The following is a 14230-nucleotide window of genomic DNA, read 5'->3' as shown; positions in this document are numbered from 1 at the left end:
TTTTACTTCAGTTGAAAAAAATTATATTAAAGAACAAAAATGGGATGTTACAATAATTTTTTTCCACCAACTTTGGTTAATAAGCTTTTCTTAAATTAAAATGTTTTAATTTTAATTTAGTGGGAGAGGTTTTCCCACATTGCCAATGTGGGAAGGAATCTACATGGTGTATCAATGGATGTCTTGAAAATATATTATTTATATAGGACTTCTAACTGAAAAATCAAGTTTTGACTTGGGCAAGTCACTTGAGCTGAGTGAAAAAAACCCTAGTCAGGAGTGAAGATTTGTTTAGGTTTCAAAAATGGCTATACTAGGTTTGAATCAGTCATAGTTTTATTTACTCGGTAAATTTCCCCAGTCACATGAACTTGTCGAGCCTGCTTTTCTTTTCTAAATATTGGCGATAGACCATAAGTTTGGTCTACAATCAAACAAAACCCTAAAATTTTTGTTTGTTGTCTTTAATATTAGCCCACTTCCATTGTAACAGGAATAAGGAAGATGTGGAATTTCGTGGAAGACAAGGAGGGATGGATTATTGGGAATGGCCAGCTTGCAAATTTCTGGAAGGACAAATGGTGGGGACCAAAGTTTATTATAGAGGAGGTTAATTTAGATAATTTCAACTCCCTATCTACCTCTGCAAAGGTGGGAGATTTTATTAGAGAGGGGGAATGGACCCTTCCAGAGGTAACCTCTCCTCTTCTTTCCTATATTCTTTATTAGATTAAGGAGATTAAATTGCCCAGTGTGCAAATGGAGGATATGGGAGTTTGGGCCTTAACGCCTATGGGGAACTTCTCTACGGCGTCAGCCTGGGAGGACATTAGAAGAAAATCGCCTCTTTGGTTTGGCAGAAAGGCTTACCTCCTAAGTACTCGACTTTTGGGTGGCTTTTGGTGCATGGCAAGCTCCCTACGGATGAAATTGTGAGAGGCAAAGGCATTCAGTTGGTTTCTATTTGCAACATGTGTGGTAAGGCTGAAAAGAGTTTGGAGCATATCTTTCTTCAGTGCCCCTTCTCTGTATCCATATGGAAATTTTTTTTTACCTACAGAGTTTGAAGCGGTTTTGGAAGGAATTATGATGGCGAAGAATCATAATGCTCTGGCTGTGTGAATAGAATCTGGTTCAGCATCAGTGGTCTTTGCGATCCAGCGAAGACAGATTCCCTAGTTTGCTATCCAAAAATGATTTTCTTCCCTTCAATATTTGGAATCTATTCCTTGGAAGATAACTCATTGCTTTTGGGAAGCCAATACTGTGGCAGACTACTTGGCAAAGAAGGCGTCTAAGTCTAGTATTTCAGAGTTCTCGGTGATTTTTCCGGATAATATTGTTGCTGATCTTGAGAACGATGCTATGAACAGGCATAGATTTAGATTCAGCTAGGTTGCTCGCTTGCTCTCTCTGCTGATGGGCATGCCAAAGGTGGAGATTGCAAGTTGGCCTCGAGGCTTCTGTTTTGTTCTTTTGTTTTTTTGTTTTTTTTTTTCTTGCTGCTTTTTCTATTAATAAAAGTATCCTTTTAGCAAAAAAAAAAAAACAAAAAAAAACAAAAAAAACCATAAGCTCAGTAGCTTGGTCGATACTCAATCAGAAAAGAAGAAGGATTATATTAAACGGGGAAAAGTATTGCTACATTGCCAGTGTGCAATATCTTTCACGTGAATTTTTTATATTACTTTTTTCACCTTCTTTTGAAAATGTGCGCTCCACATGAATGATTCATTTTTTTCAAAAAAATGTGTGGTGTGTAGATTCCTCCCCACGTTGCTAGTGTGGAAAAGTCTCTTCTGTTAAAAAATAAGGAGAAAAAATATGACTCATCCTGACTAGGTTTGACTCACCTAACTCACCAGGTTTTGAAAAGGGTGAGTTGAGTCCCTAGTTTTCCAACTATGATTAGGATCTACATAATCATAGTGATAGAGAGAAAAAAAGAAACAAAAAAGAAACTGGTTCTTTGTTTGAGCGTGGCCTATGTAGCTCTTGGTGCCTATCTCTCCTACCCAAAACAAGAGGCCTTTATGTCTTTGCACATGGGGAGGAGAGACATAGACATATGCGAGCACTAGCATAGTCTACATCTCAAACGGAGTTCTTTTTCATTAAAAAATCTAGGGAAGAGATCACTATCTGATCATGTGGCTCTTACACCAATGCCGGCCAATAAGAGCGCTTGCAGGGATCAACATCAATGTAATTTATTTTTTTTTCATAAGGAGTAGAATGATAAATTTGCGTAATTTTGTATCCGGATGTAGTGTGGTGGTGAGTAAGGGTGTCAAATTGGAACCGAAATCGAAAACCGAATCCATATCCAGACCAAATGCCCTAAACCAAATCCAACCCATTATAATATGGTTAAATCCTGGATCTGAAATAAGTATTTATAATTCGGTTTGGTCCGGATCTAGATTTATGCCAAGAACCGATCGTTCTAACCGAAATCGGATTGAACAACTTAATGTCTACCTTTTCGTCTTTAACTAAAAACTTGACGTTACTTATATGGAAACCCGATATATTCAATCACCAAAATGATAAATCATCCTATAGAGTTTCAATTATGGTCCAACTCTAAATCCTCTTTTTTTTTTTTTTTTTTTTTTTAGTTTTTATTGCATTGAGACTCATGAATCGTGAGTTAAACAATCTACTTAATTGTAACTCTTCAAGTTTGAAGTATTTTGTTCTTCCTCTTCTCTGGATATTGTGTTTTAAAGTAGTGGAATTAACGATATTAGAAGTTCAATAGATGATCGGTAGCTTATGATTTTATTTATTTTTTCATTCTTTTGTTGGGAAAGACCAATAACATAGTGAATAAACATTTATATTTTGCCTTCTAAATAGCAGTTGCATAACAAAATCGAATTTAAAATTGGATACTAGAACCAAATAAGAATAGAATACAAAATCCAAATAGGAACCAGAACCGGACCGAAACCGGATAGGTCGGGTACGAGTACCAATTTTCAGAACCAAGATGGGACTTGGTCCGGTTCTGGATCACAATAACACTCCTTGAAACCGAAACTGAAACCGATCACAATACCTGATTTCGGACCGATTGACACCCTTAGTGGTGAGTGGTGACCATGCAACTTTTTTTTTTTTTTTTATCCCAAAAAAAAGGCATATGAGAGAGAAAATTACACTCTTAATGATGTGGCAATATTTTTTCCTTTAATTTAATTATCTGATTAATTATCTTTTTCAACAAGGGTTCACTTTTTTTCTCCCTCACCCCATGGCAGGTTTTAAAATCAAGATTCGGTGATGGAATAGATCTGGCGATCGGTGTATGATTTTTAGAAAAAACACAGGGTAACTCGAAGACCTAGGACCTTGGATTAGCAATGAACGAAGGCAAGCTCTTCGAGCTTTCACCACCAGCGACTCATGTAGTGCTTGATCGTTTTGTAACCAGCCCCAATAACCCTGGAATCCGCAGCCATTTCATCTGAAACCCACCGATTCGTATGAATCTTCGAGGGAATATTCTGATTTGAAACGGTTGAAATCGGTTCGAAGACCAATCGACCGATTCCAGATCTGATCACCCATTTTTGAAACCCTGCTCACTGGCCAGCTTTTCAAGGGCACTTTGGAGTGGACTGTGGACTGTGGACTGTGGACTGTGGAGCCAAGATCGTGGCGGAATAGGAGATCTCCCGTCCTCCCCTATTTAACTTACTTTCCCCTCTCTCTCTCTCTCTCTCTCCACTTCCTTTGCTCTTTCTTCTTTACCTTCCCTTGATCGAAGATGGATTCTTTGGCCCTGATCTGTACGGCGGGTCTCCTCTTCGGGGGCCTCTACTGGTTCATCTGCATCTTGGGCTCAGCAGAGCAGAAGGGAAAGCGAGCGGCGGACCTCTCCGGAGGTTCAATCTCACGGGATAAAGTTCTAGACAAGTACAAGCAGTATTGGTCCTTCTTCCGCCGACCCAAAGAGATCGAGACGGCAGAGAAAGTTCCAGCCTTCGTCGATACCTTCTACAACCTGGTGACTGACATCTACGAATGGGGGTGGGGACAATCCTTCCACTTCTCCCCTTCCATACCAGGCAAGTCTCACAAGGATGCCACTCGCCTCCACGAAGAGATGGCCGTCGATCTGCTCGGCGTCAAGCCAGGAGACCGCATCCTCGATGTTGGATGCGGAGTCGGTGGACCTATGCGTGCCATCGCCGCCCATTCGCGTGCCAATGTGGTTGGCATTACCATCAATGAGTACCAGGTGAAGCGTGCCCGGATTCACAACAAGAAAGCTGGTCTCGATTCACTCTGCGAAGTCGTCTGTGGAAACTTCCTCGAGATGCCCTTCAAGGACAACAGCTTCGAGGGTGCTTACTCGATCGAGGCTACCTGCCACGCGCCCAAGCTGGAGGAGGTCTACGCCGAGATCTACAGGGTTTTGAAGCCTGGATCAATGTACGTATCTTACGAGTGGGTCACGACCGATAAGTTCAAGGCGGAGGACCCTGAGCAGGTGGAAATTATTCAAGGGATTGAGAGAGGTGATGCGTTGCCTGGATTGAGGAGGTCCGACGAGGTTGCAGACATTGCTAGGAAAGTTGGGTTTGAGGTTGTGAGGGAGAAGGATCTGGCCAAACCCCCTTCCAAGCCATGGTGGCAGAGGTTGAAGATGGGGAGGATTGCTTACTGGAGGAACCACATCGTGGTGATTGTGCTCTCTTGGATTGGAATCGCACCTAAGGGTGTTGTCGATGTCCATGAGATGCTCTTCGTGACTGCCGATTACCTGGCCAGAGGTGGGGAGACTGGGATTTTCACCCCAATGCACATGATCCTCTGCAAGAAGCCGGAGTCGTCCTCTTCATCCTCTTAGGGTTTTGCTTGTTATAGATTATCCAATCAAATGCTAATCTTGATATTCCAAATGGGGATTGGGATTATGCAGACACAGGTACTTCTCCCCCCTCTCCCCCCTCTCTTCTGTTACTTTCTTGATCTTCCACATCCCCTTTTTTAAGTTTATTTATTTAATTTTTATCTTGAATGTAGCTGTTCTTCTTTTGGTTAATTTTGTGGTCGGATTTCTTCTGGTTATGGATGTAGTGGTGGGTTATCGATGGAGAATTGAACTGCAGAAGGAGATGAGGACTGGGTTTCCACCTTTTTTCGTCTTTTTCCCTTTTCGTCTTAATCTTTTTATCTTTAGTTTGGGTCTCTTATTTGTGGCGGTGGTGAAGTTTGAAGTTAGATGTAACCAGAAGTGGAAGAGGAGCTCAGGTATTCTATTATTATTTCATTAAAAAAAAAAAAAAATCTTATCTTTTGTTCATCTTTGTGGGTGTCTATTGGAGCTTTCCATATTCCTTGTAAACATTCCTTGGAAACTCTTTTTCTTTGTTAAACTTTCCTGTGAACTCTGGAGGCTCTGAACAATGCAATGTTGCATATAGTTAAGGTAAAGGTTTTATGAACGCCGTCTATGGGTGACTCATCACATATCCATTCACTTTGGCTTGTTTAACTAGGAAAGGGAAGCCCCTAATGGATACACATTGAGATTAGTTGTAGTAATGATGCAGTTTGCCGATGGATTTAGGATATCTTTTATTTACTTTCCATTTTTAAAGCTAGAATTAGTTGGTAGTAATTTTATTTAGATTGAATTTTTATGTTAGTTGTCAATTAGTTTAGTTTCCATTCTAGTGAACTCCCAATTTTATTGCTTTGGTTTTCTTTTATAAGCTATATAATACATTAGTAACAGACACAGTTTTTGGAATGAAATAATTTGAACAACTGGTTTCATGGCTGATGATTGGGATTGTGTGTGACCCCCCCTACTTTTCTTCTTCTTCTTCCTTATATTCTTCATCTTCCTCTGTTATTCTTCTTCTTCTTCTTTTTCTCTTTTCTGGTTGTATTCCATTTCTCTGTTACTGGGCGGTAGTTGCAGTCCCAAACATCTCCCTCGTTCTTAAACTGTTTGGACTGAGATTTTAGTAGAGGGTTTTCCTTCCCTAGGCGACTCTAGTCCTACAATCTCATCTCCACAGGGTCATTCTATCAAGAGGTTTGAGACCTGGTTCAGATCTAGTTCTGTGCCTTGCGTTGGAATCAGTTGCAGGTGAAGTTAGTTGTTGTTGGCAGAGTTCATCCCTACCACTGACTTGTGCATCTGATAGGGTGGGAAGCTTCGACATTATTCTTGAATTCGCAGGACCAGTAGAAGAGCCCTCGAAGTGGTTAGTGGGCTCGAACCAGAATTGCCTCCCGCCTCCATTATTGAGCGTAAGGTTGAAGACAACCTAAAACCAGGACTTCTGGTCGTGGGTTGGTATTCACAATTCTTTTCCAAAGTTGCCCTTACCTTTGTTTACTATAACCACATTATCCTTTACTTTTGTTGCTGCCTAGTTTATCCCCACTAAATATTTATTAATTCCCTTTAAGTCCCATCTCCTAAATAGCTCACAAATAAGTCCCTCCAACTTCTGAATTCTTTATTAAAGACACCCCTCTTTATTAGTTTGCAAAGTAACCCTTCATTCTTAGTTTTATTTTAATTTAACCCCATTACTATTTTAATTTCAGAATTGCTCCTTTCTCTTTGAAGTTAATTCCTTTTAAGTCCTTAGTCACTTATTTCAATCTATAAAGCTCCTAAATCTTATCAGAAATTATATAATTGCCCCTGGTTTGCTTAGAGTGAACTATTTGGTTCTTTAGTGGACTCTAAGCGATCCGACTCTCTCGGATCCGCATCAAGTAATAGATACAGTAACCATAATGATGAAGTCAAATTTGCTTGGGGTGCGGTTGTTTATACCTGTTGAGCTGGCTGCATAGGGGCAGGGCTACAATTTAGATTGTTAGTCCAGCATAATGCTTTTCTCTTTTGCCCTCCTGTGTTCAACCTTATGATTAGTGCATGTAGCTAACTTCACGAAAACTGATTTATGCCCAACCCTCATAATGCATGGTTTGGGACTTGGAATCTAGACCTGTCACTTGCCAATTACTACTTAAATTCAACATATATCCTCCTATTTATTGTTATGTAGATGTTCATCCTCTTGATAGTCTTAGGTTGTGTTTCGAATGCATTTTTATGCGATCAACAATGCAGTCTATTCTGGCATGTGATATTTTCTCATTATTTGTTCTCATTGTGGGCAGTTGCTTTAGATTTGCATATCTGGAATGTCTTTGCAAATAGGATCTTGCATCTTCTCCTCTGCCTTCTGCCTCTCCTTGTTTTCTTCTTGGTAGGAACCCTAGCATTAAAAACTCTACACCTAGCCTTAACCCTAAGGCTGACCAAACCTTACTTGGACAGTAAGAAGCTCTTCTTATAGCTAGGGTACGTGAGATTGTGACCAATATAGAGAGGGAGCCAGATGCAGGTGAATGGCACTTGGGCACATATGACGATGTTGGCAAGGAGGATGATAGAGATGTTAGTGATTCTAAATCCTAGAATCATTTGAATTACCTATAGTGTAAAGAATACAAGAATGAATAATGGAAAGAAATCAATCACATACCCGTTGAGCGTGAATAAAGTCCCTAAATCAAGGTTGACACTTGTACCACGAACTATGATGAAGAACCACGCAATATGGGTCCTTCTACTGAGATTTTCTGCAGCTTCTTACTATGGGATATTCTCTCTGTCTCTACACTAGCTTTGTAAGAAAGCAGTGTTCCCAAATATTATTATCAAAAGTAATAGCTGCAGGGACCGTCAGTATTCTATATATAATAGAATTCCTAAACCCTATTCCATTCCCACAATAGAAGAGGGCTAGAAGTTTCCTAATTAGAGTGGTCAGAGGATCAGCAACCATCTCTTCAGTAATAATATGCTCAACAATGATCTCCCCAGCGTTGATCTTCTCGCGAACCATAAGATATTTAATCTCAATGTGTTTGGAGCTGCTAGATCTCTTGTTATTCTTTGCAAAGAAAATAGCAGAAATATTGTCACACCACAAATGCAAAGGCTTGGAGATGGAATCTACAACTTTCAGTTCAGATATAAAATTTCTCAGCCACACTGCCTGCTTGGTAGCTTCATAAAGTGCCACAAACTCAGCTTGCATAGTGGATGAAGCTAAAATAGTTTGTTTGGCACTCTTCTAAGAAATAGTTCCTCCTCCCAATACAAAAATGTATCCAGAGGTAGACTTTCTATCATCAGTACACCCACTGAAGTCCGAGTCAGAATACCCCACAACTTCAAATTTTTCTGATTTACTGAACACTAGCTTGAAGTCCTTTGTCCGCTGTAAATAGCGCATGACTTTCTTGGCTGCAGTCCAATGAGCCAAACCAGCATCAGATTGAAACCTGCCAAGTACACTAATTGCAAAGGCAATGTCAGGGCGAGTACAAACTTGTGCATACATCAAACTTCCAACGGCAGAGGCATAAGGCTTGTCATTCATTGAGCTCCTCTCAATATCATTCTTTGGACATTGTTGCTTGTTCAACTTGTCTCCTTTACTGATGGGTGCTTCACCACTAGAACATTTAGACATGTTAAACCTCTTTAAAACTTTATCAAGATATGCCTGTTGTAATAGCCCAAGTAACCCCCGCGGCCTATCACGACTAATCTCGATTCCAAGCATATAACTTGCTTCACCCATGTCCTTCATTTCAAAGTTTTCTGAAAGAAAACCCTTGGTCTCCATCAATAAGGTTTTATTGCTGCTAGCCAACAGAATGTCATCCACATAGAGCACAAGAAAGATGAAACTACTCCCACCGAGTTTCAGATATATGCACTGATCGATTGGATTCTCTACAAAACCAAAAGAAGTCACAACTCGATCAAATTTTAAGTACCATTGTCGAGATGCTTGCTTTTACCCATAAAGAGACTTTTTCAGCATACAAACAAAGTCCTCTTTACCATTTTCCTCAAAACCTTCAGGTTGTCTCATGTACACCTTCTCTGACAGCTCTCCATTCAGAAATGCTGTTTTCACATCCATCTGATGTAACTCTAGGTCAAAATGGGCAACAATGGCCATGATAATTCTGAATGAGTCCTTTGATGAGACAGGTGAGAAGGTTTCCTTGTAATCTATCCCCTCTCGCTGAGTAAAACCCTTTGCCACGAGTCTAGCTTTGTAACGTTCTACTCTACCTTGAGAATCTGTCTTGGTTTTGAAAACCCACTTAGATGCAATAGCCTTACAATCCTTTGGAATTTGCACTAATTCCCATACTCCATTGTTGCTAATGGATAACAACTCTTCCTTCATTGCTTCTACCTATTTGTCTGAATGCTTATGATTAACTGCAGAGAAGGCTTGCGCACTCTAGTAGACCTCCTTATAGGTTCAGGTGGAAGCCTACCAATATTAGCGGTATCAGGAGGTGAAAGTGGGTCTGCAATAGCAATATTTGTCCCAACTTGCAAATCATATTCAATTGGAGTTTGAGTGACTGTATCATCAGACATGATGGGATTGAGATCAATAAGTGAATTTCTCAACTCAACAGGTGCTATCTCAGGAGTGTCATACTCCTCTTCTTCAAAAGAGAAATTACGAGGAGTTCTAGATTCTTCATTGCATTCAACAAATCTAGCATGAGTGGTCTCTACAATTTTGTGTCCTGGACCAGGACAATAGAATCTATACCCTTTAGACCTCTCTGGGTATCCCACAAAATAGCAACTTGTAGTCCTTGAGTCAAAAACTTTTTCTTGAGGATTAAAGACTTTGGCTTCTACTTGACATCCCCACACTCGCAAGTGTCTAAGGCTAGGTATTCCGTTACTCCAGAGTTCATAGGGAGTCTTATTCACAGATTTGCTTGGCACTCTATTGAGAAGGTAAATAACAGTTTTAAGTGCCTCTCCCCATAAGGATTCTGGTAAGGTGGTATTATTCACCATAGAACGGACCATGTCTTTCAGAGTACGATTTCTTCTTTCAGCTACTCCATTCTGCTGAGGTGTTCCAGGCATGGAATATTGAGGAGCTATCCCATGTTCTTGCAAGAATTTTGCGAAAGGACCAAGCAACTGCTCAAAATCACCACTTCTCCCATAATATTCTCCACCCCTGTCGGATCTGACCACTTTGATCTTCTTGGAGTGGAAAAGTTCAACTTCAGCTTTAAAAATTTTGAAAACATCTAGAGCACTAGATTTCTCACTGATAAGGAAGACATACCCATATCTTGACCAATCATCAATAAAAGTTATGAAATAACGGTGCCCAGTGAGTGTAGGGACAGTAAAAGGCCCACATATGTCAGTGTGAATGATGTCTAATATTTCAATGCTGCGAGTAGTATCCTTTTTCCTGGAGATTGTCATCTTTTCCTTAATGCAATCTATACATATTTCCATGTCCTGAAAATCAATATCTTTTAATATTCCTTCCTTTACCAATCTATAAAGCCCATCAACAAGAGTACCACTATCAATAGAGATAGAATCATGTAATAAACAAAATCCAACTTGATTAAAATTAACAGAATAACCATCTGAACAAAGTCTAGAAACTGAAATCAAATTCCTCCTCATAGAGGGAACATAAACAACATCCTTCAAATCAAGAAATGAGTTTGAATGAAAAAATAATCTAATAGTTCCTATGGCTTCCACTTCAACTCTAGCTCCATTGCCCATGAACACCGTCACTTCATCCTTGCTTGGCACCCTCCTGTTTAGGAACCCCTGCAAGGAATGAGTGACGTGAATAGATGACGCAGAATCTAACCACCATGAATCAATTGGTACATTAATCAAGCAAGATTCAAAACATACTAAGGATAGATTCATACCATCATCCTTCTTTTTCTCACGGTAGGTCTTCCTCATAAAACAATCTTTCTTCATGTATCCTTTGGCCTTGCACCAAAAACACTATATGCCACTCATGTCTTTTTGTACCCCAGATTCTTTGAAATTTTTCTTTCCTTTCTTGTTTTTCCCTCCTTTAAATGGAGTGAATTTTCCTTTCTTAAAGAACTTCTTGATCCCTTTGTTAGGTCCCATAGATGATGAAGTCTTACCTTGAGTAAGATTGGCATTTTCAACTTTGGTCCTATTAATTGTTCCCTCTTCCTGGGTTACCACAGTGATCAATTCATCAAGACCCCATTTATCCTTCAATGTATTATAAGTAGTCTTAAGAGTCTTGTAGCTCTCAGGTAGAGAATTCAAGGCAATGGTGACCACGAAGTCATCATCAAAGTTAATACTTGTACCTCTGATCTTGTTTCCTTGGGAAACCAGTTCCAGTATATGCTCTCTAGCACTTCCTACTCCATCAAATCTAGCCCCAGTCAATTGGCTCATGAGATCGTGAGCCTGTGATTTCTTAGAGCTATCAAACTTAGCTTTTATAGCAGCCAAATACTCAGAAGTAGTATCCTTTTTAGCAACACTATCCTTGATAGATTCAGGCAAAACACTTTTAATAACAGCCAAGGACTTCCTATTTGCAGTGACCCACTTGTCATAATCCCCTTTCTCAGTTTGGGTACTGGTTGCAGTAGGTTCAGCTGGTTTGGTGGTCCTAGTACACAGATCTAGGTCCTTGAGAATCATGTAGACCTCTAAGTCTTCCATCCATTTGTTGAAATTATCCCCAGTAAGCTTAGGAATATCAAGTACACCAAAACTAGAAGACATCCTGTTGAATATTTTAATAAAGAATATTCTATTCAATATACAGACATATATGTAAAAGAATAAGCATGTAACAATTAGCAAAATTAAACATTACATGCTCAAGTATCAATTACTTCATGAGTGTCAACCGGAACTACATTTCTAACCTTTGGGTCTGAAACATACTGGTCCACTCAAGTTTTCGCTATTACTGCGAGACTTCTTCTAACTTTCGAAAAGTACCGCCATCTTTGGATGGACAACATCTTCTAGGTTGAGAAATCCTTTTTTTTTTGTTTACTTGCTTTAACTTTAACTTTAACTTTTCTTTGATAATGTCACCTTTGGGTGAACATTAGCAACCTTGCTACCAACCATTATTCTCTGTCTTTTCAAAGAAAGAAGACCTTTGATTTGTATTCTATTACAATAAGGTTGAACTTTACCACTTTGGTGGATTCCACCCAATCTTACTGCAATAGTCTACAAATTCATTCCGGCAGCTAAAAGTGGGATTGTTTAACCATGAATAAAAAAAAATATTCATAAAAAAAAGCATGAACTACATTACCAAGAATAAATAAGTTCATATTCTGATATGCAAGTAATGTATGAGTTGATTTTCTTTCATCTCTTCCAATTAATAGGAAAATTATAAAGAATCATTAAACACCCATACTTGTAACTTATACAAAATAGATCATAAAAGTTGATCAAAACTAGGCTCATAATATATCAAAACGAAGAGCACGAAAAACTAGACTCAACGCAAAAAATCAGGGTGAAAAATTCTTCACCGTTTGCCCGTACGAGCCATTTGAAGTTACTATTTTTTTTTTTAATCAAAATCAATCCAATCCAACCGGTTCGGGCAAATTAGTTCCGGGTCAAAGTTCGGGTCAACGACCCGGTCAACCTTTGACCGAGTTGGTCATGAGTTGACCCACTGCATCCCGAGTCAACTAGGTAGGGTTTCTGAGTTGACCCCGGATTGACTCGCCGCCGTTTTTTTTTTTTTTTTTTTTTTTGAAAAATTTTTATTTTTCTCTCTCCTCTGGCAGCCGAATTCCGGTGGCACTTGCCAGCACGTCCGGAGGTATTCGATGACGTGTGGCATACCGCCGCTACCGTCTTCTCGTGCTCTACAACTTCCGTGAAGAAATTTTTCCCATACGGGATCTTTAAGTGAGAGTAAAATAATGATTTTTATAAATAGAAACCTAAATCTTTTTTTTTTTCCTTACATAATTTCTTGATTCTAACACCATAGTGTAGGCTCTGATACCAATTGTTAGTGATTCTAAATCCTATAATCATTTGAATTACCTATAGTATATAGAATACAAGAATAAATAATAGAAAGAAATCAATCACATACCCGTTGAGCGTGAATAAAGTCCCTAAATCAAGGTTGACGCTTGTACCACGAACTATGATGAAGAACCACGCAACATGGGTCCTTCTACTGAGATCTTCTGCAGCCTCTTACTATGGGATCTTCTCTCTGTCTCTACACTAGCTCTATGAGAAAGCAGTGCTCCCAAATATTATTATGAAAAGTAATAGCTGCAGGGACCGTCAATATTCTATATATAATAGAATTCCTAAACCCTATTCCATTCCCATAATAGAATAGGGCTAGAGGTTTCCTAATTAGAGTGATCCTTATTCTCTTGGACCCAATGGGTCAATCAATATCAGTTAAGCTCACATAAGAGTCCTAACATGAGGATGATGCAAAGATCTCACCTCAGTGGTGACAGGTACACTTCATATTCATGGTATTTCATGGTATTTCAGCTCATGTACTTATTGGTTCTGGTCTTCTGGATCAATGCATTCCTTTATATCCCATGCATTTGCAAAAAAGTTGATACCTTTCAGCGCACACGCCATTGGGAGGGGTTATGACCTTGAATATGGCCCATAATGCTTGTCATGTAGCAATAGTGATCGATTATTACCTGCCGACCTGGTCAAGTGGTCATATTAGAAAAACTTTTGATGTATCTTAATTCTCCACTGCCTTAGTGAATCCCACATCTTACAAAGTACCCTCCTTGTTAAATATCCAGCTGAACCTTACACTTTGTGGTTGCATCTTGTGGGCCCTCTGATCAGCTCATTTTTATAGCTTCCTAAGCCTGGTGCCAACGCACAGGTGAAATCCCTGTGCTTGGGGACCAGAGCTGCTCATGCCTTCTAGGCTTCCAGCTTCTCCAGCTTCTCCAGCTTCCACCTCTCAACCAAGAAGTTCAATATATCAGCGCCTAGTCCCTGACTGTGTATACACCGAGTCTCTATGGTATGACAGAGAAGTGATTGAACAAATGTGGGTCCTCACCATCGTACATCAAGTGGGAAGGTGTAATACCCTGCTTCTTAAACCCGGTCTGATTTCGTGGTTGAACCGGTTTAACCATGCAGGAACCGAGCCAGAGGAAATTAGAGCAGGTTCCTTATGGGCTATGATGGCACGGGTGACCTTAAACACCGGCTGGCCCGACAAGTCCGAGCCAGTGCCAGAAGAGACGGGAGTGCCCAAACCGTGTACGTGCACCTACCATAAGGCTATGTCCGGATAAAATAGGTATTATATCCGTA

At 39.8% G+C, this 14230-nt stretch overlaps 1 protein-coding gene across 2 annotated transcripts; it reads left to right on the top strand.

Annotated features, from left to right (window-relative positions):
- Positions 1-3621: 3621 nt before the first annotated feature.
- On the top strand, positions 3622-5459 carry LOC122082429 (24-methylenesterol C-methyltransferase 2-like). 2 transcript variants are annotated; one of them, XM_042649997.1, is made up of 2 exons: positions 3622-4939; positions 5038-5459. In XM_042649997.1, the coding sequence occupies exon 1, from the start codon at positions 3776-3778 to the stop codon at positions 4859-4861; it is 1086 nt and encodes a 361-aa protein (XP_042505931.1). In that variant the 5' UTR covers positions 3622-3775; the 3' UTR covers positions 4862-4939; positions 5038-5459. The 2 variants fall into 2 exon arrangements, with proteins under 2 accessions (XP_042505931.1, XP_042505924.1); XM_042649990.1 differs by having other exon boundaries at positions 3623-4939; positions 5092-5459.
- The last annotated feature ends 8771 nt before the right edge of the window (positions 5460-14230 follow it).

Source organism: Macadamia integrifolia, chromosome 1 (assembly GCF_013358625.1).
Source record: "Macadamia integrifolia cultivar HAES 741 chromosome 1, SCU_Mint_v3, whole genome shotgun sequence".
Classification (NCBI taxonomy): Eukaryota; Viridiplantae; Streptophyta; class Magnoliopsida; order Proteales; family Proteaceae; genus Macadamia; species Macadamia integrifolia.
Note: the sequence above shows the minus strand (reverse complement) of the source record. Positions and strands in the feature narration are given on the sequence as shown.

What these genes read in the sequence shown, in the direction of transcription:
- LOC122082429 (XM_042649997.1), top strand. Translation starts at nt 3,776, where the DNA reads ATGGATTCTTTGGCCCTGATCTGTACGGCGGGTCTCCTCTTCGGGGGC.